Genomic DNA, 13,073 nt, shown 5'->3' on the forward strand with positions numbered 1-13,073 from the left:
GCTCACCACCTGAGTTCAGACCTAGCTGCTGCCCCAGCGGCAGTGTCCACACTGCTACTGTTAGTGCATTGGCCCAGGTGGCACTAGGGTGAGTCTGTCTGCCCGGGCTGAGCGGCTCGCTTCTCACGGCCGGGCACACACACCCAGAGGTGCTGGGGGCTAGCCCGCTCTCAGAGCGCCGCTGGGTCTCACCTGTGAGGCCATTCTTCAGCGCCCTCTGAGGCGCTGCTTCAGAGACTGCCTGGGACAGCTTGGGATTATCCTATTGATTCCTGACCGTGAGCCCGATCCTGGTCCAAATCAGGAGTTAGCAGCGTGCGTCCCCTTTTCTCTGCACAAAGCTCCCATTCCACACACACCGGGACGAGCCTCACAGGTGGCTGAGGCCATTTTCAATGTCTTTGTCTTGCAGTTTCCTCCTAGACCCAGGAAATGAGCTCCTGTAAAGTAGCCAGTGGCAGGGCAGAGCTCCCTGGCCACGTGGCCAAGCCTGGCCAGGCATCATAACGTTATATGAAAATAGAATGAAACCCAACACATGGTGTCTGGTTCCTGACGGTGAGACCCAGAAATTACCCATCAGCAATGCCCCCACTAGCCAAGGCCTGCCAGTGTCGCCTGGAAGCACTTTCCAGTTGATGAGCTCCACTCCCCCAGAAATGGTTCCCTACACTACTAGATCCCTTAAGGTTACATTTCTTAGCAGTGGCTCATCTAATGACATAATATGTCATGTGAGAACTGCCTACGGAGAGCGTCTTCCTTTGCAATCCCCCCTTGCCATCCTGCCCATGGACACAGCACTGGGTGTTCTGCCCCCGCAAGTGGCTGGGTTTCAGTGGTGGGCGGCATGGCCCTCTGTGGTCAGTGTGTGAGACATAGAATCATAGGACTGGAAGGGACCTCGAGAGGTTGTCTAGTCCAGTCCCCTGCACTCCAGGCAGGACTAAGTATTATCTAGACAATCGCTGACAGGTGTCTGGCTAACTGGCTCTTAAAAACCTCCCACAATCTAGGCAACTTATTCCAGTGCTTAACTTCCAGTTAGGAAGTTTTTCCTAATGTCCACCCTAAACTGCCCGTGCTGCAATTTAAGGCCACATGCAGGGAGCAAAGCTGCTCCAGGGATGGAAAGGACTCTCCGGAACAGCTGCCACTTGTGGAAGGTGCTAAATCGGGCTATTTCTGAGAGCCGTTTGTTCTTCTCAGTTGTCCAGACGGAGTCCTGCCGATTGCCGTCCCCAGGGGCCATTCCCTCAGAGCCTTCACCATTGTGTTCCTTCCTGCGCACAGGCTCACCTTTCATCGAGCGCTACAGTTTGACTACTCAGCTCCTGCTTGAGACGGCTGAGAGTTCACCATGTGCCTCTCTCCCCTCGGCCCGGCCAGCTGCCCGCTCAGGGGCACTGACGGCAGTTTTGACAAGCCAGCATGCTTCAAGCATTCCTAGCCGTGAGCTGGAGCGAGCAGTGGAGCTGTGTGCACTGGGCCATAAGCATCTTGTTGTGTAAATGTTGCATTTGCCTTGCTAGCGGGTGGTGCGTATATGTGAACTGAACACAGCCGTGTGTGCACGCGGGTGCTGGGCTAGAGGAATGCAGCTGGTGTGCTTGCTTCTAAGAACGTTTCCTTTAGGTTGGCCAGTGGCCCTGCCTTCTCTGCTCCCGGGGGTCAGTCACGCCCGCTTTGCCGGCACCTTGCACTGCGTTTCCGTGCACGTCCTAGCCAACACGACAGGGAGGGGAATGGGAACCAGGTGGCCTGTAACGCATTCACTTTTGTTCTTGCAGCAACACCCAATGGGCCGCCCTCCAGCCACCCCGATAAAAAAGTAGCAGAGTCACTGAAAGATGGTGCAGCCTTGGAACGCAAGGGGAAGCTCGGTGACATCATCTGCATTGAAGACTAACTCAGCCCAGTGGGTGTTGGGGCCAGGGGCTGCCTTGCTCACATTTAAAGTGTTCTTCAAAACAAACCGCCACTCCCAGCCCATTTCAAGAACTTCTTAGAAGGGGATTTCATTTCCTTGTACATTTTTTGCACTTTCTTATTGAAGACTTGAAGAGTTTGTCTTGACAATGTTGGCTGAATTCTGAAGGGATTATCTAGTAACAGTATTTATGTCTCTGTTTTTATCGACATGTATCAGATTTAAAGGGAGACCGTATTGGAAGCTCTGTTTATAGTCCAGTTACCCTAAGGTAACAGTTAGGAGCCAGGCTTAATTCTTTTCTGTAGCCTCCTAGGTTCGTTCAATTTTTATGTCTGTTTTGTGTTTGAGCAAATGCATGCACACGTCAAGCCCTTCAGCCGCTGTTCTGCTGCCAAATGTCCCGTGTACGCGCAGGGAGAATGCGCCCGCTGTCCTGCCATCTCTCCGCAGGCATCAAGGGAGAACATACCTGCTGTGCTGCTGGATATGCCTGGTATGTCCTCCTAGTCCACTGATCTCGCCAGCAGGGAATGGGTTAAATGAGCGTGTTTCTCTTTCCTGACTCCTGGCCTGTATCGAACACACCAGTTGCCTGGCCTGCGCTGACACAGGGCAGTTTGCTGAGCTAATACACAGGTCTAGCTGGGCTAGCAGAGCGCGTTGGAGTCAGGGGGCAAAGCCCTGGGTGCATTAGGATGACGTGAGCTAGAATGCGGGTGCTGTAGTTACCTCCATCGACACTCGTGGGCCAGACATGAAAACATGCCAGGAGAACAGCCTCCTGGGACCTTCCTGCATGGCCCAGACTGCGGCCCCCTGGCTTCCCAGGTAACATGCAGTGTGGGGAGCTGGCGCTTGGTGGTGTACACAGGAGTTTGTTTCCATGTGGGGTTGGGTGAGCAGGTCCCTGCCCTGCAGGCTGCCGGGGCGCCAGGTCACTGCAGCTCTCCCAGTCAGGGGAGCGCTGAGTTGCTGACAGTGCCGTCTTTGCTGTTATGTGAGCTGAGGCCTAGGCTCGGCTGTAGCCGTGTACTGAGCCTTCTGACCGCGCGAGCGAATAAAAGGGCAGCCCGTCTGCCTTGCCGGCCCCCCGGCTAGCACCCAAGAGACGCTTGTTAGATAGCAGCTTTGCTGTCAGCGCCTCGTTTGGGAGCCGTTTTGCCCACTCTAATCTGCTTTTCACAGCACACGCCTGCGGTGACCAGCAGCGGTTTGTGTGATGAAAGCCCCTGCGGGCCAGGCAAGCACTGGTGTCTGGCCATGCACGAAGCAGTGCAGAGGTCTCAGGGATGGCTGTGGTGCTGCCGCCCCACCACTGCCCCCATGCACAGGCTGTTAGCTCAGGGGTGTGTGTGGGGGGAACTCCACACCCAGCCAGAGCCTCTTCCTCTCCGCACCTGCCATTGCCAGCACCTTCTTGGCACAGAGGCTGAGTGCCAGGAGAGCAGCGAGGAGTGTCAGGGAAGTGCTCCTGGGTCAAACGCTGCACCTCGCCATCTTCCCCCCTTGAATTCCCACCTCACTGTGTATCCAGCTCTGCTCCTGCTGGAACCCGCTCTCTGGGCTTGGTGGGTCACTGGATTCTGGGAGGTTGAACTGGAGCAGAGAGAGGAAGCATTCGCCACCCCCAGACCCACAGCCCTACCCCAGCTTGGCTTGGTAAGCAGGGCTGGCTCCAGGCACCAGCTCAGCAAGCAGGTGCTTGGGGTGGCAAGTCCCTTGGTCCCTCTCGGAGGGAAGGACCTGCCACTGAATTGCCGCCGAAGAAGAAAGCAGCGCGGTGGAGCTGCCGCCGATCGCAATCATGGCTTTTTTTTTTATTTTTTCACCGCTTGGGGCGGCAAAAACCCTGGAGCCATCCCTGTTGGTGAGCGATTGCTGGGACAGTGCAAGACATCCGGTCTCTGAGCTGACAATCTGGGCACATCTGTCCCATTCGCCGCTGTCGAGAGCAGTGGCGTACATGATGCTGAAGGCTGTGGCTGGCTAGGTTTGTTACTAAGCCAGGGCTCCCTGCACTGTGCCAGCTTTCAGCCTCCTCTCTCTGGGCTAAAGGCACTGCAGTGGCGCTCTGCAGCACTGTAACAGTGAAAGGCACATGGTGGGGAGAGCCTGAGAACAGTAGGGCCAGGCTTAACTCTGCAGCAGTAGCGTTTCCCTGTCCTCTCCCTCCACAGGGCAGGCTGGCTGCCCCAGCACAATCTGACCCATGTGACGTAGGAAAACGAACCGCTGTCAGGGCTCCCGCCCAGCTCCTGGCACAGGCCTGTGAGGGGTACCAGTGTCCCCCACAGGGAAGGCTAATGCAGCGTGCACTCTGGAGGTGGGGACGCATGCACTGGTGGGTGAAATGCATTCTGGAATCGCCGGGCATTGCGCTCCTGAGACCCAGCCGCTGGAAGCAGACACTCAAGAGAGTTGCAAACATTAGCCTTGTCTCTGCAGGCAGGCCCCGGTCTAGTGCAGAGGCAGCCAATGCACTGTGCCCTGCCACCTTATTTTGTGGCAAGAAGATTTTTTAATGAGTGCAAAGGCTTCTAATGGAGAGGAAATTAGCAACTCTCATAGTTCATATCTCTGATGTTTACAGAGCTACCAGTGTGTTCTTCTGTCCAAAGTTTGTTGTAATGGTTCCCTCCTGAATGGCTAGAGTTCCTGTAGCAGTGTTTGGTTTGGTTTTGTTTGGGGTAAGATTACTTGGCACTAAGCTGTGTTTGAACCATTTCCATTCACCCCCCACCCCCGACTGCCCATCACCTCCCCGCTTCTCAAGTCCAAATGAGATTAGAGTTTTAAAAGGCTCTCACCGCTGGTTATGCTAAACTAGCTCAAAATCCACCCCCCCCCACGAAGCTTTTTTTCTACTACCAAATAGACTCCTCCCAGTAACTGTACCAGGGAAAGGTGCTGATGCCTGGACACTGGGGCCAGTATTAACTCCTCCCAACAACACTGTCTGCCACAGACATGATTAGGCAACAATTCTGAGCAAGTTGTGAAAGCTCCAGTGCTATACAGACTAAGGCAGTGAAGATTTGGGGAAACAGATTAGGGAAAACCGGAAGCATTTAAAGCTACTTTGCCGTCATGATTCCTGGTTTGTTATTTTGTGATACTCAATGAACTGTGCTGACCTTTTGTAGGAGCGTTTATGGCGGCTGTAGCCAACACAAATCACATTTACTTTGTACTCTGTGTGTATTTGTTTTTGTTTTCTGTGTTTTAATAAATCCTTTAAAAAAAGGAGTCAACAAAAATGTTTCCCCATTATTTTTATTCTTACAGCCTCTGCAGCAGAGTGGAAATGGGCAAGGAAGGGCTGTAGGCAGCTCGGGGGGGTCTTCAGCCCCCATGAGTCACTTGAAACCGCAGTAGGTTACCAAGCAGTGCCACGAACGCATATTCAGGTAGGTCTGACACACTAAGAGCAGGGCTGCTGACCACCAAAGGACAATGTTCCACCCACCCTTTCATCTCTGTCAGTACGGCAGGAGGAGCTTCCGCCTCCAGGAGACAGCCAGCGTGCTCCGGGTGGGTCCATGCATGCACAGGCTCAGGCTTTCCCTCCCCGTCGTGAGAGCGTGAAAGGCTGAGAGTTGCTCAGCACACGGGTGGTTTCCGAAAAGCGCATTAGCAGGACTACAGGCACCCTGCGCGCAGCTCTGAGACGACTGATCCCCCTGGGTTGCAGGCTGAAGGAGCTGAATTATTGGCAGGGCCTGGAAAGCCGCTAGGCGCAGAGGGGCGTGCGAGCTGAGCTTGAGCAGGGCCTGCAACAGCTCGTTCTGCAGCCTGAGAGGGGTTATGGCTGCTTCCCTGCGGGGACATCACAGCTTGCTCGAAACATGCAGCCACAGGAACCAGTGGGGGCCTGTGACGCTAGGCTGGGATTGGAGAGCAGGGGAAGCCACACGATTTGCCCCAGTAATGCCATGGCAGGGACCCAACGGGCATGGGGAGGCGCTGGTATGGGATGGTGCAGGATCCCCCCCCCGTGGGATTAATGCAGCCCAGGCTCCCCTACAGACATATTAGGCTGGTCTTTTATTTTGTCATTCCATAAATACAGTAGCTGAATATCAGTCGCAATCATCATTCAGCAGCACAATGCAGCCAGCTGGCTTTGCCTATCGTTTATGCAGTTAGAGCTAGCGTAATCACAGTCCCAGAGACGTCTCGCTCTCTCTCTCTAAAAAGAAAGCGCTTTATTTACATACAAGGATTGATCATAAGACAGGACAATAACTGGCGTTGGGTATTCACAGCTACTGGGTGCAGCGGAATTTTCCGTGGTAAATAGCAGGGGTCGCTGAATGGCGGCGAAAGCACAAGAGCACACGCAACAGCCAGAACTCCCCTGCTCACTCCCGGTACACTCCTCGTACACAGGAACCAGAGAGCAGCCCCTGGGCTAGGACATGGAGGCTCAGACCAGCAAACCCCTCGAACCCCCAGCTCTGGGATGGGACACAAGGGCCATAGGAGCAGCCATTGGTGGCCGGGGGTTGGTCCCTTCCCCTTTCATTTGAACAGGTGCAGCACCACACAGGGCCCCCCCTAGGGATGCTGGGGCTGCAGGTAACATGAGACGAGCCAGACAAATAACAGTCACTAACGTGCAATTGCAGGCAAGGCTGAGTCAGCACCTTACGCTCTCCCATCGCTGCGGGGAACTTTCTCTGACCATTCCTCACATGGGGGAAACCTGAACCCCAGCCTGCCACTGGGGAGCAAGCCCCACACCCTGCGCTTTTGTGGGGCATTTCTGTTTGGGGTTAACCCCAAACACCACAGGCAATTACTCACTGACTAGCCTACTCACTGCGCCAAGGGCAGCCGCTACCCAAGCAGCGGGCCCTTTCGCAGGGCCCACAAGCCAGACATTTATTCTCCTGCTCACAACAGCGGGCTCTCACATTCCATGTAAATACATATTTACACTGGGTTAGGAACAGGCACCCTACGCCCCAGGGAGCAGAAGGAGCGGGGGTGGGGGTGAAGGGTTGCAATCATCAGTCCTGCCAAATCCTTGAGTCAGTTCTTGAAATGCAAGTTCTGAGCTGAGCGTCACTGACGGACGCACTGGCCCAGCACCGTCAGCAGGTAACGATGGCTTTGGGCATTTGGTAAAACCCCCGTGACTGCAACTCACTCATACCCGGCCCGAAGGACCCTGCCTGGCCTCTGGAGTCCACCCTGAGGCCTGGAATCCAAGGGGCTGGTCACAGCTGGGCAGGACTGCCGTCCATGGCATGTGGCCGGTCTCTGTACTGGGTGTGCAGGCTGAGGAAGAAATGGCCCTGACCAACACTTTCATAACATTAGCGCCTTGCTGCTTGTCTGTTATCAGCTCAGCAACGTCACATGCAGGACTGAGGCCGCTCCACACTGGGGCTTAAGTTATTGCCAAGAAGTAAATAACGGGGGTCTTTACAAACAAAAAACCCCCCAAGTCTCATGATGGTCCCAGCCCTCTCTGCTAGTGCACAGCCAATGCAGTGAACAGCTTCTGCGTTTCCAGCAGGAGAGCAGGCCTGATGCCTGACCTGCTTTATGGAACATACGACTGACAGGTAGAGCAGACGCTGATCCACCGCCCTTGTTGCTGCTCACCCTGTGGTTGTAGTCACTGGAGAACACCCTACACCGGGTGCTCCTGTACACGCCTACTGTGTGCGTTCAGGTAAAAGGGACCCTCTCAGGCACTTACGTTACAGATTCCTATCTTTAAACTGGGGAGAACGTTATGCAGCTGGCCGGGGGCCTAAGAGAGACGTAAGTAACCAATTTGTTCAGCTGTGCCCCCTTCCCTTGCCACCCTAGGTGCTTGGGACAGACAGGCTCAAGCGTACCACTGCGGTTCGGCCGGGTGGGTGTGCAGCATGGGGCAGGGAGAAGGGGGGGTGGGTCATGGCCCCAGCCCCTCTGCCCCAGCCGGCAGAGCTGGAGTGAGGCGGCCAGGCTGGAACTTTGGCAGGATGGTGCCATGGCCGCCTGCCTAGGTGCACGGCAAAGCACAATGAACAGGGAGCACTGAGACGGGCTCTCATCCTGCCTGCCTGCCGGAAAAGCCTGCCCCACTGCACATGCAGCGCTGCAGGGAGCTAACACCCCATGCAACTGGCCCACCGCATTTTTACAGCAGCTTACAAAGTGAGGCTGGATTAAAAGTTGTGCAGACTCTCCTAGTACAGGAAATGTAAATTCAGTAGCAACAAGCCTCAGGCCTGAAACACGGGGCAGCCACGTGCACAGTCCTCAGAGCAGCAGTCTGTTGCCATAACCAGGGCCTGATTACAACAGGGCAGGGGCTGGGACAGGAGAGTGATGGGGGAAGCAGGAACAGCAGTGGCTGGGCAAGACAGCATTGCGCACATTGGTCGTATGGCCCTTTGGTTGCACGGGATCTGGGCACCAGTGAGGTTACAACCAGGCTGGGGGGAGACCCCTGCTGCAGATCAGCAGAGTCAGGAGCAGGTGTCATTTATATTCTAATTTGCAGAGTCAATCAGGAATAAACTGCATGGGTGCAAATCACAACTTGGCTGTCTGCACTGGGGACTGAGCCAAGGCCACTACCCCCGGGGCTGGGACCTGAGCCCACCCCCCTGGCTGCAAAGAGACCAGTCCCATGGGGGGTGCAGAAATGCCTTTTTAAAAGGAGCAAGAGAAAAATCTTCAGAGCGAATCAGCTTTCCATGAGGTAGCTGGTTCTCCTCCCACTGCAGTAACCTAAGGTGGTGGGAGGACACAGCTAAGGGCTGTTTTAAAATGCGTTAATGGAACCAGATCAAGCCCTGCCCCTAGATGTGTGAGATTTTTTTGTGGGTTAGGTCAGTGCTCTGATCCTGCTGTGCTAGAGGTTTATGTGACCCACGTACACACACACACAATCTCTGCACAAACGCCAAACAGAGGCAAGGGCATTTTCAGAGCAAGTTCCCAGCTCCCAAAGTGCTGCCCGGGGAGTGCTCTGTGCTTGGAACAGCTGCCCCTGGAAAGAGAAAAAACGGAAAAGCAGCACGAATATTTGTAAAACCTAAATAAATGCAGTCAGAGTCCTGGAAAACGTTAACCCCTGCCAGGGAACAATGATTCCTCACCACCGTTGCTTTATCATTGTTCATAAGTATTACTCTGCCTTCTTTGTGGACAATCCATATTAGATAAGTGCTGGAGTAATTCTGCACCCTAAGGTTAGCAGAAACCTAACCACATGGTAGACTACAGATAAGATTCTGTTCTAAGCTCCCAGTAGTTATAGAATCATAGAATCTCAGGGTTGGAAGGGACCTCAGGAGGTCATCTAGTCCAACCCCCTGCTCCAAGCAGGACCAAACCCAACTAAATCATCCCAGCCAGGGCTTTGTCAAGCCTGACCTTAAAAAGCTCTAATGCAACCAAAAGGGCCATACGACCAATGTTATGAGAAAATACTGCCAACGTTATACCAAAAATTGAAGTATGCGATTACTACAGTAATGCAAACTTCTTTGGCTTTTACATCTCAGACCACCTAGTGTGAAATGGCTTATCCTATAGCATCTGATTTTCAGAAGCATCCCAACAATGAAATGCAGCCACCTCTGGGGTGGAAAGTGGCATCTGTTTAACAACACTAGCAACGTTACCTATGAGTTCAGGACAGGAAATGAGTATGTACTTGTTGACTGTTATATTAAATTGACTCAGTGGTTCCACAACATTGTAACAATTAGTCTAAATTTCTGAAAAAGTCCCCTCCTTTTTAAGATGAACTTAGCTTCCCCAGTTCCATTAAAGATTATCAGTCTACCAAAATAATTCATCTGGCAAGCGAGACCAAGCTATCTGCTGCTCAAATGAATATTTCCCTCAGTGATAGCTGTGCACATATGTCATCAGTGAAGCAAATATCTACAAATGCAGTCTGAAATTTTAGGGGAAAGTTGGTACCATATTAGGTGGCAGCCTACACAAGTCAGGCATCTGAAACAAGAATAATGATTTTGTAACATACAAAAAATATTTTTTTTGTTTGCAAAGGCAAAAGATTCTCAAAAATATGCACTACAGCTGTTCAGGCCAGTGTGCAGTATCCACATTACTGAGCAGCACCTGCCCACAGACCTGACAGCCGCAAGTCTGGTGGTTTGAACTCCTTAGTCCAACATCCTCTTGGTACTAGGATTAAATAGCTCATTACCATCATTTATTGTGTGCAGGTGGTAACGATTCTCCATGATTGTCCTCGGAACACATGTAAACTAAATCCCTGTCTGCCCTGCTCCTATTAAAGCAATGACAGGCTCAGGCAGGTCGAGAGGTTGCTTACGAAATCTCTCAGATTCTGGGTGTTAAGGAAATCAAGCATCTAAAATTAAAGCTGAATGTTTCCTGGACAGATTAATTGAAGGTCTCTGCTCTCTTTCATACTAAGCAGTTACACTGTTTCACATGTACAATGTTTATACTAAACATTTACAACTAATCTGATGTTTACAATGAGAACCTAGACCTGAGTGAATTACAGAGGAAATAATGAAACCTGCAAGACGTTCATGTTAAAATAGCACTGCCTGTTAGAGAGAAAAGCACTAGCACGGTGAGGGATTCTTACTGGAATGCCTTCAACGCCAACACACCATTTCTCTTCAAAGCCACAAACTGCATCCTGCACTCTGTCCTCAGCAAATCGCCAGGAAGCCCACTGAGGCCAACAGGCGCTTGGGCTGAGGACATAGCCTGTTCATAGAGAGAGAAAGCCCCCTGACTGGAACTGAGTGGGCTCAGGCCTTGTGTGATTAGCAACGCCACCTCAGAAGGTCAACATGAGGCACCAGAAAAATAAAAAAAGCATTGTGACAAACACCCCCAACCCCAGTGCAGGCCTTGGGGAGGCTACCGAATTGTGGAGCATGAACTCTTACAGCTGCTTTCCAACAACTTGGCTGATTCACTTTGAATACTTCAAAAAATACAATCTTCTCCAACAGAAATATATACAGAGCGAACTAAAGAACAGTCCTCCACACTCACATTAGCCAGATCCTTGTAAAGCCAGCATTGCTTTTGGAACAGAGACTATAATTCTTCCAGTTAAATGGTTTGTGTGTCAGATCTGAACAGTCAAGCATTGTATAGGAGCTGGAATTAACAAAAAGCAGTGATATTCTGTGTGTGTTTGTGAAAAAAGTAGTTTCTTCTTTTAAAAAAGGAAGCACAGAGGCCAATCATCGAGGGTAAAATCACAGCTCTGACATACCCATCCCAATCTGTGATTCTTCTTGCATTCAAAATAAATGTTACATAATAAGCATATGTCATCTTGCAGCAACATTTTAAACAATTTCTCTAACACATCTTGCCATGTTGTATTCTTTTGATGCCAATCACACTCTTCACTTGGCTTCAGTAAAGCTTAAGCAAGCAAACAGAAGGCTAGGAGTTGAGAGTGAGTCCAGGGGGCCAGTAGGCACAGTTAGGATCTGTAGTCCTTTTTGCTGTACGGTTTATTGCCCAAAATACTATCAATCTCATGTATAATGGAAGAGGACAATTTTGGAAGAACCTGTACACAACAAACATACAAACAAAATCAGAATGTAAGTCAATGAGGAAGTTGTTTCAAGGTACCTAACAACCTGCAGATTTGAGCTGTCAACATACCCCAAAGCCAGCAGAGGAAAGTGGTCACTGGTGGAGTTTAAGCAGGTATTAATGACAGCACATATTATCGAGATGCACAAGATGCTCACTAATAAACTGTATTGACCAACAGACAACACTAAAACCACCTATATCCTCGCTGTGACAGGGACCAGCAGGGGCTGATTGACCTAGTGATGGTCACGAGCTTCCCTGCAATAACAAGTTATAGCACGGAAAAAAAATACTATAACATGCGTGACTGCTTTGGAAAACAAAGGTAAACGGGAAAGCAAATCACCCCAAACCGATGGCTGAAATACATGATTAAAGAAATAAAACACGTGGATGTGAATTCAAGGCATTATTGATTCCTTCAGTATCATATACCATTTGCTAACTATAAGGGTTGATGGGTTAAACAACCCATCAACTCTTCAAGTTTTCAGAATAACTTTGGTTCACGGTTACGGGAAAACATGTAATTTGTTAAGGGCTCAACCCAAAGCTCAACTGACAGCTCTCATGAAAGCTGATCCAAGGACTCAGACTTCGACTTGGTGTCATGGCTCATAAGCCCCCTCTTACTAAATTAGCCCAATGTAGTAGCCCTTGTTAATATCTGCAACACTAGTGCAGCTGCAAGACACATCCTACCTTGCACTGCTCTATTACAACAGTTGCAATATGGTTAATTTATTTTTAACAATATAAACGCTATAAGGAGTTAGTTACTCTCCAACTCCGAGCAAGCCAAAGATCACGCCTACATTTGCCTGGCTGTCTGTGGGAACTGACCTGTATTGCTCCGATATTCTCCATTAACTGGTCTGCATTGGAAGCGCCTAGCAAAACGGAGCTGACTCCTTCGTTCCTCAGACACCAGGCTGGAGTGACAAAGGGTTAGAGGAGCTAAGTCCAGGGGGTTCAGCGCAGAGCACACGGCATTCTTTACATTCATAAACCACGCAGTGCAGACAGGGCTGGCTCCAGCGGTTTTGCTGCTCCCCCCCGCCACGCAATTGGCAGCACTTCCGCTTCATTCTTCGGTGGCAATTCGGCGGCAGGTCCTTCCCTCCGAGAGGGACCGAGAGACCCGCCGCCGAAGACCTGGACGTGCTGCCCCTTCCCATTGGCCGCCCCAAGCACCTGCTCCCTGTGCTGGTGCCGGCCCTGAGTGCAGAGCTGCAGAAGCAGCTCTTCATCCTCTGGCCACAGCTGGCCAAAGTGTCCAGAGAGTGGAAGAACTCACGGCAAGGTGTGCGTACAACCCACAGCATGTTTATGCAGCCAGGAGAGGCGGGCTGGGTGGGGGAGATGTGCCCAGGCAGGGAAGGCACCGTGGTTAGGCTCTCTCTGGCCAAGCAGGCTGGTATTTCCCTGCTCTGAAGCAACTGAGCCACAGACTCCACCTGCCTCAGGCAATGTCTGTCTCAGGGCGATGGTGGGTATTGAAGAGAGGAAGCGAAATTCCTGTCTCCTCAGAGCAGCTTTTCATTCGCGCAGGCACAAG

At 51.5% G+C, this 13,073-nt stretch overlaps 2 protein-coding genes across 15 annotated transcripts in view; one reads left to right on the top strand and one right to left on the bottom strand.

Annotated features, from left to right (window-relative positions):
• The window catches only part of CHD5 (chromodomain helicase DNA binding protein 5), a 104,981-nt gene that overhangs the window by 80,927 nt on the left and 10,981 nt on the right, over positions 1 to 13,073 (top strand). For 6 of the 9 annotated variants that reach the window (XM_044996234.1, XM_044996230.1, XM_044996231.1 and 3 more), the window contains one exon: positions 1,791 to 3,653. Coding sequence is in view for 5 of the 9 variants with exons in the window: in XM_044996230.1 (XP_044852165.1) it covers positions 1,791 to 1,909 (119 nt within the window). In the remaining 4 variants the exon portion in view is untranslated. The other 3 variants (XR_006574726.1, XR_006574725.1, XM_044996235.1) reach the window with 3 other exon arrangements.
• Positions 7,375 to 13,073, bottom strand: part of KCNAB2 (potassium voltage-gated channel subfamily A regulatory beta subunit 2) — a 102,563-nt gene continuing 96,864 nt past the window's right edge. For 3 of the 6 annotated variants that reach the window (XM_044996243.1, XM_044996244.1, XM_044996245.1), the window contains 2 exons: positions 12,359 to 12,447; positions 7,375 to 8,927 (listed from right to left, as the gene is read on the bottom strand). In XM_044996243.1, coding sequence (XP_044852178.1) covers positions 8,790 to 8,927; positions 12,359 to 12,447 — 227 coding nt within the window. In that variant the 3' untranslated portion in view covers positions 7,375 to 8,789. Of the gene's footprint in view, positions 11,484 to 12,358; positions 12,448 to 13,073 lie in introns of all 6 variants that reach the window. The other 3 variants (XM_044996248.1, XM_044996246.1, XM_044996242.1) reach the window with 1 other exon arrangement.

Source organism: Mauremys mutica, chromosome 21, assembly GCF_020497125.1.
Source record: "Mauremys mutica isolate MM-2020 ecotype Southern chromosome 21, ASM2049712v1, whole genome shotgun sequence".
Lineage (NCBI taxonomy): Eukaryota > Metazoa > Chordata > Testudines > Geoemydidae > Mauremys > Mauremys mutica.